This window comes from Phocoena sinus, chromosome 2 (assembly GCF_008692025.1).
Source record: "Phocoena sinus isolate mPhoSin1 chromosome 2, mPhoSin1.pri, whole genome shotgun sequence".
NCBI classification, from domain to species: Eukaryota; Metazoa; Chordata; class Mammalia; order Artiodactyla; family Phocoenidae; genus Phocoena; species Phocoena sinus.
The window spans coordinates 113,176,232-113,190,488 of NC_045764.1; the positions used below are offsets into that span (position 1 = coordinate 113,176,232).

The window sequence follows — 14,257 nt, forward strand, 5'->3', positions numbered from 1 at the left end:
GTAATGAGACCTTTATCATATGCTAAATCCCTATTTGTTTTGGGGTCTACTTCTTGATTTTCTATTCTGTTTTATCTCTCTATTCATGTGCCAGTGGCATCCTAGTTTGATTTTTAAGAACATAACTAAAAGGAATTGTACTTCAATTTTTTAAACTTTATGTATCTCCTTAAAGTAACTCTTCCTTTGGGTCAGTGATCCATGGAAACAAGGTTTCCTGTCTGTGTCTTACAACATTGTTTACTTTCCCTCAGATAGCTCAGGACTAGATTTTTCTTAATCTTCCAGGAAATGAAATTTAGCCTCTACCATCTGAGTGGCATAGTCAAATGAATGGCATAACCTTGGGCTTATGAGATGACCATAGGAATAGCATATTTTACTTTTCCAAATCCTGGTGCATAACAGAGTCACAAGGAACAGGCTCTTTTATTCCTGTGGTCATCGCTTTAAAATAAAGTTGTGTACTTAATGAATATTTACTATACGGCAAGTTGCTTCGGTGAGGATGCTTTTGGCTTCAAGTCATAGAAACAGATTCAAACAGCCTTTCACAATAAGGAAATGCATGAATTGCGGTAACTAGTTCTCAAGGAGTAGGGGGTTGGACAGGCAGTGTCAGTAGCCTGGCCATGTCATTACAGATCCAGCCTCTTACCATTTTGTGTTCCTCCATCCTCAGTCATCGGGTCCATTCTCAGGCCAATGGCAAGATGGCTTTGGCATTTCCAGGTATCCTCTCCAGACATGAGAACACCCTGAGAAAGAGACAGCAGCTCGTTTTGTTCTCTTTCTTAGGAGCAAGGGAACATTTCCCTGAAGTCTCCCATGTGTGATTGGCCAGAATTGGGTGACATTCCCATTCCCAAATCAATCACTGACAACAGGAATGTGATTAGCTTAGGGCCAATCAGACCCACCCCTGGGCTGGGCAAGGGTGAGTTCCCTCCAAGGCACATGGCTGCTTGAAGAGGGTGAACATCTGCACAAAACCTGGATTCTCATAGTAATGGAAGTGGGTAATGGTTGCTGATAATGAGTCTGCCTCATCCCTCTCCCTCTTTCTCTCTCCTGACTGGTTTCCTTTGCAAGACATCCAACAATGTCCCCCTTCACACACACTTAGTGTTTGGTCATGTATTAACTGCAAACTGCAGACTCATTGAACTCATACTATACGCCCAAAATGTGTGAGGAGCTGAGGACTAGAAGAAGGAAAGACAGGGATCCTGATCTCAATGATTTAATGGGAGAGGCAGAAAATTAAGGAATTCCTTAGTACAGTGATAGGTGCTATGTATTGATACATAACTTAAGGGTGCTATGGGAGTTCTAAAGAATGAGTAGCTTCATGGTAAAACAAATGGAATATTCCAGCTGAGCTTTGAAAGATAAGTAGGTAATCAAGGAAGAAGAACATTCAGGCAGGGAAATTAGCTCGTACCAAGGACCAAGAAGGCATTGGCCTGGCATGCTCAGGTTACTATATGTGTTCTTTATGTCAAGCTATTAAGTGAACATGGCAGTGAGGCACCATTTTACCCAAAGAATGAAGGTGCCTGGGGGGAGTTTAGAGGCCTGGTTTGCAACTTTGGTTTTTACTGTTTAAGAGACATCATCAGTGGATACCATCCCTAAGAAGTTCTGAGAGAGGTTAAAGCTAATTGCAGCATTCAAACACAAAGAGCAGATTATTAATCAACTTTCTGAGGTGACAGACCACCTCTCAGAGACCCCTAAATCTTTCTTTCACTTCACAATCAAGCTTCTTGCAAACGATATCCATACTAGCATTCTTCTCACCTCCATTCATTCCTTACCTCAACCCAATGAGGTTAGCAATATGATGGCTGTTCCTGCTAAGGTCACCAGAGGCCTCAATAAACTGTAAGACACAAAATAGAATAAAACCAACAACAACAACAATAAACCCTCTTACATCCTACCTTCCAATCACATGAACTGTTTATAATTCACAAATTACATTGGTTAATACATTTAGAGACCTCGGGCACTGAAAGTATGAATTCTTTCTCCCACTGCAGTATAAAATTAAAAGCAATCCTAAATCATAATTTTTTCCATAAGGGCTTCATTTTTTTAAATAAATCATATTCTTTCAAAAAAAATCTTTCTCTGGACCCCTGCTTTGTTGCTTATTTAAGCATATGCCCACCAGCTGAGTAATACAGCAATAAAGATATTCATACCTTGTTTGTAGTAGGTTAAATGACGTCCCCCCCAAAAGATATATTCACCCAGAACCTCAGAATGTGACCTTATTTGGAATAAGGGCATTTGCAGATGTAATTAAGGTGAAGATCTCTAGACAGATGATCCTGGATTAGGGTGGGCCTTAAATCCAATGATTTGGATTTAAGAGAAAGAAACAGAGAATCACAGAGACATGTGGAGAGAACACCACATGAAGATGAAGACAGAGATTGGAGCAATGCATCTACCAGCCAAGGAATGCCAAGAATTACTGAAACCCCCAAAGCTAGGAGAGAAACATGGAACAGATTCTCCCTCAGAGCCTCCAGAAGGAACCAACCATGCTGACACCTTGATCTGAGACTCCTGGCCTCCAGAACTGTGAGAGAATAAATGTCTGTTGCTTTAAGTCACTCAGCTGTAGTAATTTGTTACGGCAGTCCTAGGCAACTAATACATTACTCCGTAACAATCTGAATTAAAATCAGGTAACTTTTGATTATAAGAAACTCAGGAAGAGAGGAATTTATTTTAAAGAACTGCAATCTCACAGGACACAGAGATGAGAAATTAAGTCTCCTGCTTTTGGAGCTGGGAACCAGGGCGGGGAACGAAAGTGACTGTCCATCGCTCAAAGTCATCTAATAAACTCTCTCGTATTGCTCCCTCTGGGAGTCATCCCATGCTGTCCCCTGGCTGTCTTCCTTTGCTTCATCACTCTCTGGGTGCGTGTGGCTCTTCCAGGTGACTTCAGCCCGTCTCTGTAAATTTCCAGTTTGTTCCCCACATCTAACTGACTTTGTCTCTCAGCAGCCCAATTACAAATTGTCATGTGAGAAACTGGGTTGGCTCAACTTAGAGTTACCTAAGGGCTAGACCCCCGACGAGCCATCCGGTGCCCATCGCTGGCCCAGTTATAGCACATGAGAGGTGGAGCCCCGTGGCATGAGTGCTGTGCCTTCCAGCCTTTGGGCAGAACTCCCACTGCAGAGGTCACAGTGGTGCAGGCAAAACTTGGCCCCTCTGGTGCAATCTGGTCATTTTTCTCCCTCCCTCGCTAGACTATGAACCCCTAGAGGGCAAGAATATAGGTCACAGTGCCTGGGACATGGTAGATTTTCAAGGTGAGTCGGTTAAATGCAAAGGAATTAGTTGAGCTTTGTAGAACTGCAAGCAAAAGGTAAATGTTTATACCGCTTTCTCTGTTCTTTCTTGACAAAGTGGTCATTTTAAAGCTGACTTCCTTTCCTTACCTCATTCTCAGAAATAGCAAAGAGACTATCTCTGGATATTTGATAAAATGGCACTCACAAAGCCACACAACCTCACTGCGGTCCCTGATCAGTGGATCTAAGGTAAACAGTTCCCTTACCTCTTTCTCTCTCTCCATCGGTGTCCAAACTCCCTAATCTTTTGGCTGGTGCTATGATCCTTCTTGACAGAGAGCTCAGGGAAAGAGGTTGTTTGAGCCATCCTTTGCCTCTTTTTCCTTTTCTTTTCTTCCCTTTTTAAAAAATGGATTTTTCCCCACAGAGATCTTTTTTCCCAAATTTTTAAAAATTTAAGTATAGTGATTTACAATGTTGTATTCGTTTGAAGTGTACAGCAAAGTGAGTCAGCAAAAAAAAGAAAAAAATATATATAGAGAGAGAGAGAGAGATAGAGACAGAGAGAGAGACAGAGAGATCTTATTTTGACAACACAATCTGGTGTAACATTCTTTCAGGAGACTGCTTAGTTTCTAGAAACTCTTCCTTTGCTTTAGCTACAGCTAGTTTGTTGAGACCCTTTTGCTAATAGCCTCTCCCTTGGGTCTAAACTTCCCCAAGTACACAGTGCTGGGCCAGGGCCTGGTGGAGATCAGAAATAAAAAAGGACCAGAAGAAGACAACCTCAGTCACTGCAGATCTCGCAAAGTATGGGGCACCCAGCTGGGCCAATCCAGAGAGGGCGCAGGAATCCTCAGGGGCGTCATCTGCATGAGATTTGCAAACCAAAAGGTTCATCATCCTGGAACCCATACTTCTCAGTCAGGTGGGGAAAAGCTGATCATTCTTGTGCTAATCAGATGGACAGGTTTAGCTGAGGCAGGGAAGGAGAGAAAGGGGAAAATTCCTGAAACCATTCTCTTTCTTCCAAGTCCAGCAGCCCTCCTGGCTCAACTGAAGGCCCCCCAAATTGTCATTAAAGCTGCCCCAAAGGAGAAATATTGGAAAGGGAGCATATGTAGGGACCTTTTAAAACCCTGCAAGGCATTGACATCATGATTCCTTCTGTGATGAATCAGAAGTACAGAAAACTAAGTAAAATATTTTGTTCCCAAACTGGAGCCGTTTCTAAATTTAAATGTCAATCATCTCTTCTCTTCCATGTATGTACCAGCAAGAGGCAGCCATGGGTGCTGTCAAAAGACTGCGTAGAGATTGGTTCAACATGGCGAAGTAGAAGGACATGCGCTCACTCCCTCTTGCAAGAGCACCAGAATCACAACTAACCACAACCACTGGGTGGGTGACTCACAAGCTAGAAAACAATTATACCACAAAAGTCCACCCACTGGAATGAAGGTTCTGAGCTCCATGTCAGGTTTCCCAACCTGGGGGTCTGGCAACAGGAGGAGGAATTCCCAGAGAATCAGACTTTGAAGGCTAGCAGGATTTTGACTGTAGGACTTCAACAGGTCTAGGGAAAACAGAGACTCCACTCTTGGAGGGCACAGACAAAGTGGTGTGTGCATCAGGACCCAGGGGAAGGAGCAGTGACCCCATAGGAGACTAAATCAGACCTACCTGCTAGTGTTGGAGGGTCTCCTACAGAGGTGGGGGGTGGCTGTGGCTCACTTGCGGGATAAGTACACGATAAGTTCTGGGAAGTACTCCTTGGTGTGAGCGCTCCCAGAGTCCATTAGCCCCACCAAAGGGCCTGTAGGCTCCAGTGCTGGGTTGCCTCAGGCCAAACAACCAAAAGGGATGAACTCAGCCCCATCCATCAGCAGACAAGCAAATTAAAGTTTTACTGAGCTCTGCCCACCAGAGCAACACCCAGCTCTACCCACCACCAGTCCCTCCCATCAGAAAGCTTGCACAAGCCTCTTAGACAGACTCTTGCCTCACTCACCAGAGGGCACATAGAAGAAGCAAGAAGAACTACCATCCTGTAGCCTGTGGAATGAAAACCACATTCACAGAAAGATAGACAAAATGGAAAGGCAGAGGACTATGTAGCAAATGAAGGAACAAGATAAAACCCCAGAAAAAGAAACTGAACGAAATGGAGATATGCAACCTACCAGAAAAGGAATTCAGAATAATGATAGTGAAGATGATCCAGGACCTTGGAAAAAGAATGGAGGCAAAGATGAAGAAGATGCAAGAAATGTTTAACAAAGACCTAGAAGAATTAAAGAACAAACAAACAGAGATGAACAATACAATAACTGAAATGAAAAATACACTAGAAGGGATCAATAGCAAAATAACTGAGGCAGAACGGATAAGTGACCTGGAAGGCAGAATGGTGGAATTCACTGTTGCAGAACAGAATAAAGAAAAAAGAATGAAAAGAAATGAAGACAGCATAAGAAACCTCTGGGACAACATTAAACACACCAACATTCGCATTATAGGGGTCCCAGAAGGAGAAGAGAGAGAGAAAGGACCTGAGAAAATATTTGAAGAGATTACAGTCAAAAACTTCCCTAACATGGGAAAGAAAATAGCCACCCAAGTCCAGGAAGCACAGAGTCCCAGGTAGGATAAACCCAAGGAGAAACAGGCTGAGACACACAGTAATCAAACTGACAAGAATTAAAAACAAAGAAAAATTATTAAAAGCAACAAGGGAAAAACAACAAATAACATACAAGAGAACTTCCATAAGGTTAACAGCTGATTTCTCAGCAGAAACTCTACAGGCCAGAAGGGAGTGGCATGATATATTTAAAGTAATGAAAGGGAAGAACCTACAATCAAGATTACTCTACCCAGCAAGGATCTCATTCAGATTTGATAGAGAAATCAAAAGCTTTACAGACAAGCAAAAGCTAAGAGAATTCAGCACCACTAAGCCAGCTCTACAACAAATGTTAAAGGAACTTTTCTAAGTGGGAAACACAAGAGAAGAAAAGGACCTACAAAAACAAACCCAAACCAATTAAGAAAATCATAATAAGAACATACACATCAATAATTACCTTAATTATGAATGGATTAAATGCTCCAACCAAGAGACACAGGCTCACTGAATGGATACAAAAACAAGATCTGTATATATGCTGTCTACAAGAGACCCACTTCTGACCTAGGGACACATACACACTGAAAGTGAGGGGATGGAAAAAGATATTCTATGCAAATGGAAATCAAAAGAAAGCTGGAGTAGCAATACTCATATTAGATAAACTAGAGTTTAAAATAAAGAATGTTACAAGAGACAAGGAATGACAATGCATAATGATCAAGGGATCAATCCAAGAAGAAGATATAACAATTTTAAATATATATGCACCCAACTTAGGAGCATCTCAATACATAAGGCAAATGCTAACAGCTATAAAAGAGGAAATCGACAGTAACACAATGATAGTGGGGGACTTTAACACCTCACTTACACCAATGGACAGATCATCCAGACAGAAAATCAATAAGGAAACAAAAGCTTTAAGTGACACAAAAGATCAGATAGATTTAATTGATATTTACAGGACATTCCACCCAAAAACAGCAGATTACACTGTCTTCTCAAGTGCACATGGAACATTCTCCAGGATAGATCACATCTTGGGTCACAAATCAAGCCTCAGTAAATTTAAGAAAACTGAAATCATATCAAGCATCTTTTCTGACCACAACACTATGAGCTTAGAAATCAATTACAGGGAAAAAAACGTAAGAAACACAAACACAATGAGGCTAAACAATACGTTACTAAATAACCAAGCGATCACAGAAGAAATCAAAGGGGAAATCAAAAAATACCTAGAGACAAATGATAAAATGAAAACACAACAATCCAAAACCTATGGGATGCAGCAAAAGCAGTTCTAAGAGGGAAGTTTATAGCAATACAATCCTACCTCAAGAAACAAGAAAAATTTCAAATAAACAATCTAACCTTATACCTAAAGGAACTAGAGAAAGAAGAACAAACAAAACCCAAAGTTAGTAGAAGGAAAGAGATCATAAAGATCAGAGCAGAAATAAATGAAATAGAAACAAAGAACACAATAGCAAAGATCAATAAAACTAAAAGCTGGTTCTTTGAGAAGATAAACAAAATTGATAAACCATTAGCCAGACTCATCAAGAAAAAAAGGCAGAGGACTCAAATCAATAAAATTAGAAATGAAGAAGCAGAAGTTACAACGGACACCGCAGAAATACAAAGCATCCTAAGAGACCACTACAAGCAACTCTATGCCAATAAAATGGACAACCTGGAAGAAATGGACAAATTCTTAGAAAGGTATAAGCTTCCAAGACTGAACCAGGAAGAAATAGAATATATGAACAGACCAATCACAAGTAATGAAATTGAAACTGTGATTAAAAATCTTCCAACAAACAAAAGTCCAGGACCAGATGGCTTCACAGGTGAATTCTATCAAACATTTAAAGAAGAGCTAACACCCATCCTTCTCAAACTCTTCCAAAAAATTGCAGAGGAAGGAACACTCCCATACTCATTCTACAAGGCCACCATCACCCAGATACCATAACCAGAACAGGATACTACAAAAAAAGAAAATTACAGACCAATATCACTGAAGAATATAGATGCAAAAATCCTCAACAAAATACTAGCAAACAGAATCCAAGAACACATTAAAAGGATCATACACCATGATCAAGTGGGATTTATCCCAGGGATGCAAGGATTCTTCAATATACGCAAATCAATCAAAGAGATACACCATATCAATAAATTGAAGAATAAAAACTATATGACCGTCTCAATAGATGCAGAAAAAGCTTCTTTTTTTTCACACCCAAATTTATTTTTATTTTGCATACATAGGAAACATGACCCTATGAAAAGAAAAAAAGGGGAATTGAGTCAAGTGTTACCAGAGGAAAAGCATGCACCAATCTGCTCCCACTTCACTCCTAGCCACACACTCAATGGAACTCTATGGAACTTCACACACCAGGAGCTGGACTGGCTCCAAGCAGTGGACACTGTCCACTGACAGCACGGGGGGAAACAGAGTGGGCAGGAAATGTCACTGAGAGTGGAATTTCCACACACAGCATCGGTGCCCACAGTAGTGGATTCTCACTCAGGTTCAAGGGAAAACAAAATTTATCTCACACAAACATGAATATAAAATCTTTGAGTGCTACCTAAATCATTCAGTCTCAAGATCATTTGCTATCAAAAAGATAAACAAAATTTCATCATGGACATTTGGGTGCCTACTCAGCTGCACCCAATCCAACTCCAGGGGCAGCTCTTGGGTGCTTCCTCATCAGAACAGTAAAGGGAGAAACCGGACCTGAAAATGCAAAACGAATGACCTGGAGGAAGAGGAACTTTTGGACCCATGTAGTTGTCCTGGATTGTAAACAGCAAATGTTGCACTTTGTTATCTCATTCGAATCAAGGACTTGAGTGCGGGAGGTACTGAAGTTGGGGACAGGAGTTCAGAGGTCACACTCGGTGGTCAAAGACACCAGCAGCAGCATCCGTGTTCACAGACTGTTTCCATGGTGTTCATCTGGCTCCAAGAGCATCCCGTGGAATTCCCGGGGAGGCCTCCAGACTTTCCATCCTTAGAAAAGGTAAGTCACCATGGCCCCATCCTGATTCCTCACTCCTACTCCATAGACATGTCCCAGTAGAGCAGGGACAGGGTGACTAGGGCTAGGGAATGAAAACCCTCAGTATCCACTCCAGTGAGGTGCCCTGACGCTCAAGTTCAATGAGTGACAACTTCTCAAGAGGCTCTGTTTAGTTCATTTCAAAAATAAGCACCCTATCCCCACCCCCCACCACTACACATACAGGGACCTACATGTCTGGCTACGCGGCTTTGCCCTTCCTATACATGACCTGTCAGGTCTCAATCTGGGTTTAAATACACGATCGTGGGCATTACTCACCACGTAGAAGAGCAGGACTTGGGCCCCCTAACAACCCCAGGACTACCTGTGATCCCAGGGCCAGAGAGGTTTCTGAGCCAGGGTTTGCATTTCCAACCAGACCTTCTTTATTCTAATTTTGATTAACTCCTCAGTGAAATCTATTCAGTCCTTTTTGAAGAGATCTCTCTGCAGTCCTGGGGTTTTGCGTTCCCGTCTTTTTCTTAGCAAGCTCTTCCTCTTCAGAGCCTGGCGTACACCTGCGGAGATCAGTCAGCCAGGGTCCAGGCCTTCCCAACCAGGCTTAAGCCACGGACTGCACCCTGCTGGGACACCTCTCTCCAGGGGCTGATGTGGCTTCCCAGCCGGATGTGCCTCTCTGCTTTGAAAGTGTCCATCACACCCACCATCAGAGCTACCTCAGGGGAGGGCACAGAGGTGCCTGGCCGTGATCACAGGCCAGAGAGCTGCTGACGTCCAGGAAGGACTCCGAGTCCGACCTCAGGACAGGACTCCACACCACCTTCCACAGGACACACTAAAAAGGACTCGAACATTTTTTTTCCCCAAGTCAGACCAAGAGCTCATCAAATGCAATGGCCAGTTTGAGGCAGGGGGCAATTTCCCATGAATTTAAATAACTTTCTTTAGTGATTTTCAGATAACTATAGACATCAATTTAGCCTCATTCCGGATCCCCATCTCCTTGAGGTGCAAGCCATACCCAGGGGTCTCCCAGCCCTGGCTGTGCAGAGGGCAGCTCTGGTCTTCAGGAAGGGGATGGAGAAGAGAGGGCTCAGAGGATGTGCCACCAACGCCTGTTTCTCTGACAGCTTTTTGAAGAGGAAGACTGTCCAGCATGGGGCTCACACAGCTGGCCCTGTGGGGCCTTGCTTCAGATGGGCTGCCTGCCATGTGCGGGGCCTTCCGGGTGGCCCAGGCCCCTCCTCGCGTTCACGCGTACTCACCTGCATGTGCCCTGCCTCACCTTCCGCCGGAGTCTCTCCCCTGAGGGTCTGGGCACACCACCCTAGGGGGTCAACCCTTGGGACTCTCCACTCAGCCAGAGCACAGATTACATTGGAAACAGAAGCAACAGAGGAGACACGGGGTGAATTCAAATACTGGTCCTCCAAGGGAAACCTGAAAGGAAGCTGTGCTTTCTTTGAAGATATCAAAAAGGAATTTGCCCTTTAGTGGCTCATAAGACCATTCCTGGAAGTGAACAGTGATGGGGCCAGGGAGGGCGAGTGACAGCCTCTCCGGCCTCCCCGGCCAGTTGCACAGGCAAGTGCCAGGCAGCTACCGGCTACTTGGCCTTCACCACCTGTTCATATGGGGGCAGGGCGTGTCGAAGTAGGAAGGGGGCGGTGGGTAGGCTGTGCTTCCCTGGGGTGAGTTGGGTTGGACCTGGAAAGCCATCGCCACAGGATTCCCAGCAGGATCCATCCCTGGTCCTCCAGGGTCAGTGTAAAACGGCAGCCCCAGCTTCTGGGCTCCTGGAGTGGGGTTCGGGGGCTGCCTGGTGTAAGACACGTTGAATGTCAGCTCCTCGATCGGCGGCAGGGGGTACATGCACCTCCGGATGAAGAAGCCGGCACCACAGCAGAAGAGCACGCCTATCATCAGGAGGTACCAAAAGTACCACAGCCTCTGTATGGAGAGGGCCTGCACACAGCACCTGGAGCCACAGCAGTCCTCATAAGGGTGGCATCTGTTTGCTACACATCCTGTGGGCAGAATTACAGTGGTTTCCTTCTGGGGAGGCCCTGTAACCGGATGATCAAAGACATATAATATGTTGGATAGAGTCCTTCAAAATACCAGCAATGCTTTTGGGCCTCTGTGCAGTCCACGGGCAGCCCAAGCAGCAGCGCAGCCACACTCCCGGCCAGGCAGCCCACGGCTGCACATCCTCCTGGTCGCAGGCGTGGGTCAGCAGCACGATCCCTGTGAGGGGGCCAGCCGGCTGGCAGGCGGGATCCCAGCCGGGGTCGCAGGGGCTCGGGCAGGCGGGCGGGGAGCCGGGCTGAGTCACGCAGTCCTTGCCGCATTTGCCACGGGCTCGCGTGTCAGAAAAAGCTTTTGACAAAATTCAACACCCATTTATGATAAAAACTCTCTAGAAAGTGGGCATAGAGGGAACCTACCTCAACATAATAAAGGCCATATACGACAAACCCACAGCAAACATCATTCTCAACAGTGAAAAACTGAAAGCATCTCCACTAAGATCAGGAACAAGACAGGGATGTCTACTCTCGACACTATTATTCAACAAAGGTTTGGCAGTCCTAGCCACGGCAATCAGAGAAGAAAAAGAAATAAAAGGAATCCAAATTGGAAAAGAAGAACTAAAGCTGTCACTGTTTGCAGATGACATGATACTATGCATATATGATCCTAAAGATGCCACCAGAAAACTACTAGAGCTAATCGATGAATCTGGTAAAGTTGCAGGATACAAAATTAATACACAGAAATCTCTTGCATTCCTATACACTAACAATGAAAGATCAGAAAGAGAAAGTAAGGAAACAATCCCATTCACCACTGCAACAGAAAGAATAAAATACCTAGGAATAAACCTACTTAAGGAGGTAAAACACCTATACTCAGAAGACTATAAGACATTGATGAAAGAAATCAAAGATGACCCAAACAGATGGAGAGATATACCATTTCTTGGATTGGAAGAATCACTATTGTGAAAATGACTATACTACCCAAAGCAAGATACAGATTCAATGCAATCCCTATCAAATTACCAATGGCATTTTTTACAAAACTAAAGCAAAAAATCTTAAAATTTGTACGGAGACACAAAAGACCCCGAATAGACAAAGCAATCTTGAGGGGAAAAAATGGAGCTGGAGGAGTCAGACTCCCTGACTTCAGACTATACTACAAAGCTTCAGTAATCAAGACAATATGGTACTGGCACATAAACAGAAATATAGATCAGTGGAACAGGATAGAAAGCCCACAGATAAACCCAGGCACCTATAGTCAACTAATCTATGACAAAGGAGGCAAGGATATACAATGGAGAAAAGACAGTCTCTTCAATAAGCGGTGCTGGGAAAACTGGACAGCTACATGTAAAAAAATGAAATTAGAACACTCCCTACCGCCATACCAAAAATAAACTCAAAATGGATTAGAGACCTAAATGTAAGACCAGACACTATAAAACTCTCAGAGGAAAATATAGGAAGAACACTCTTTGACATAAATCACAGCACGATCTTTTTTGACCCACCTACTAGAGTAACAGAAATAAAAACAAAAATAAACAAATGGGACTCAATGAAACTTAAAAGCTTTTGCACAGCAAAGGAAACTATAAGCAAGACAAAAAGACAACCCTCAGAATGGAAGAAAATATTTGCAAACGAATCAACAAAGGATTAATCTCCAAAATATATAAACAGCTCATGGAACTCAACAGCAAAAAAACAAACAACTCAATCAAAAAATGGGAGGAAGACCTAAATAGACATTTCTCCAAAGAAGACATACAGATGGCCAAGAGGCACATGAAAAGGTGCTCAAGATCACTAATTATCAGAGAAATGTAAATCAAAACTACAATGAGGTATCACCTCACACCAGTTAGAATGGGCATCATCAGAAAATCTATAAACAAAGGGAACCCTCTTGTACTGTTGGTGGGAATGTAAATTGATATAGCCACTGTGGACAACAGTATGAAGATTCCATAAAAAACTAAAAATAGAATTACCATATGACCCAGCAATCCCACTACTGGGCAGATACCCAGAGAAAACTGTAATTCAAAATGACACATGCACCCCAATGTTCACTGCAGCACTATTTACAATAGCAAGGTCACAGAAGCAACCTAAATGCCCATCAACAGACAAATGGATAAAGAAGATGTGGTACATATATACAATGGAATATTACTCAGCCATAAAAAGGAACAAAATTGGGTCATTCGTAGAGCCGTGGATGGACCTAGAGACTGTCACACAGAGTGAAGTTAAGTCAGAAAGAGAAAAACAAATATCGTATATTAACGCATGTATGTGCAATCTAGAAAAATGGTACAGATGAACCGGTTTGCAAGGCAGGAATAAGAGAGACAGATGTAGAGAACAAACGTATGGACACCAAGGGGGAAAGCGGGGGGCAGGGGGATAGAGGTGGTGGGATGAACTGTGAGATTGGGATTGACATATATACACTAATATGTATAAAATAGATAACTAATAAGAACCTGCCCTATAAAAAATAAATTAATTAAATTTTTTTTAAAAAGGCTGTGTAGGGGCTTCCCTGGTGGCGCAGTGGTGGGGGGTCCACCTGCCGATTCAGGGGACACGGGTTCGTGCCCCGGTCCAGGAGGATCCCACGTGCCGTGGAGCGGCTGGGCCCGTGAGCCATGGCCACTGGGCCTGCGCGTCCGGAGCCTGTGCTCCGCAACGGGAGAGGCCACAACAGTGAGAGGCCAGCGTACCACAACAACAACAAAAAAAAAGGATGTGTAGATGGTAGACCCCACACACGCAAGGCACATGGCAACCATACTCATGCTCACATATTCACACACACACACACACACACACACACACACACACACACACACAAAATGCTTGCAGCTGTCCAGAGAGATGAATGGCCCAATTACCCCGCAACCAGTAGCCAATTCCATGGCGACTGGATTTCCGGAAAGCCAAAGCTGAGGGACGCTGGGGTCCGCGGCGTGGGAACAAGTGCCAGGGTCCCCATCAGGTACCCAGTAACTGTGAATGCGTGGACCTTATGAACAAATGGGGCCACTGGGCAGTTTGACCAGCCTTAAGACAAAGACAAAGCAACTCATCTGGAGTCTTGTACATCCACAGAAATGGTCTAGCCAGAGGCAGCCAACACTGAACCTGGGATCTCTTCTCCCTGGAAAATTACCCTTCCACCACACCCACCCCTTTCCCAATTCT

General features: G+C 43.8%; 1 protein-coding gene and 1 long non-coding RNA gene across 2 annotated transcripts in view; both read right to left on the reverse strand.

The window, feature by feature from the left end:
• LOC116749708 overlaps positions 1 to 14,257 on the reverse strand; it is a 269,124-nt gene that overhangs the window by 76,105 nt on the left and 178,762 nt on the right. The window contains exons 3-4 of the long non-coding RNA XR_004348680.1: positions 1,804 to 1,885; positions 659 to 758 (exon numbers count right to left, since the gene is read on the reverse strand). This is a non-coding gene — a long non-coding RNA (uncharacterized LOC116749708). The remainder of the gene's footprint in view (positions 1 to 658; positions 759 to 1,803; positions 1,886 to 14,257) is intronic.
• LOC116749705 (vesicular, overexpressed in cancer, prosurvival protein 1-like) lies at positions 10,511 to 10,988 on the reverse strand. Its single transcript, XM_032624367.1, has one exon. The coding sequence runs from the start codon at positions 10,917 to 10,919 to the stop codon at positions 10,614 to 10,616; it is 306 nt and encodes a 101-aa protein (XP_032480258.1). The 5' UTR covers positions 10,920 to 10,988; the 3' UTR covers positions 10,511 to 10,613.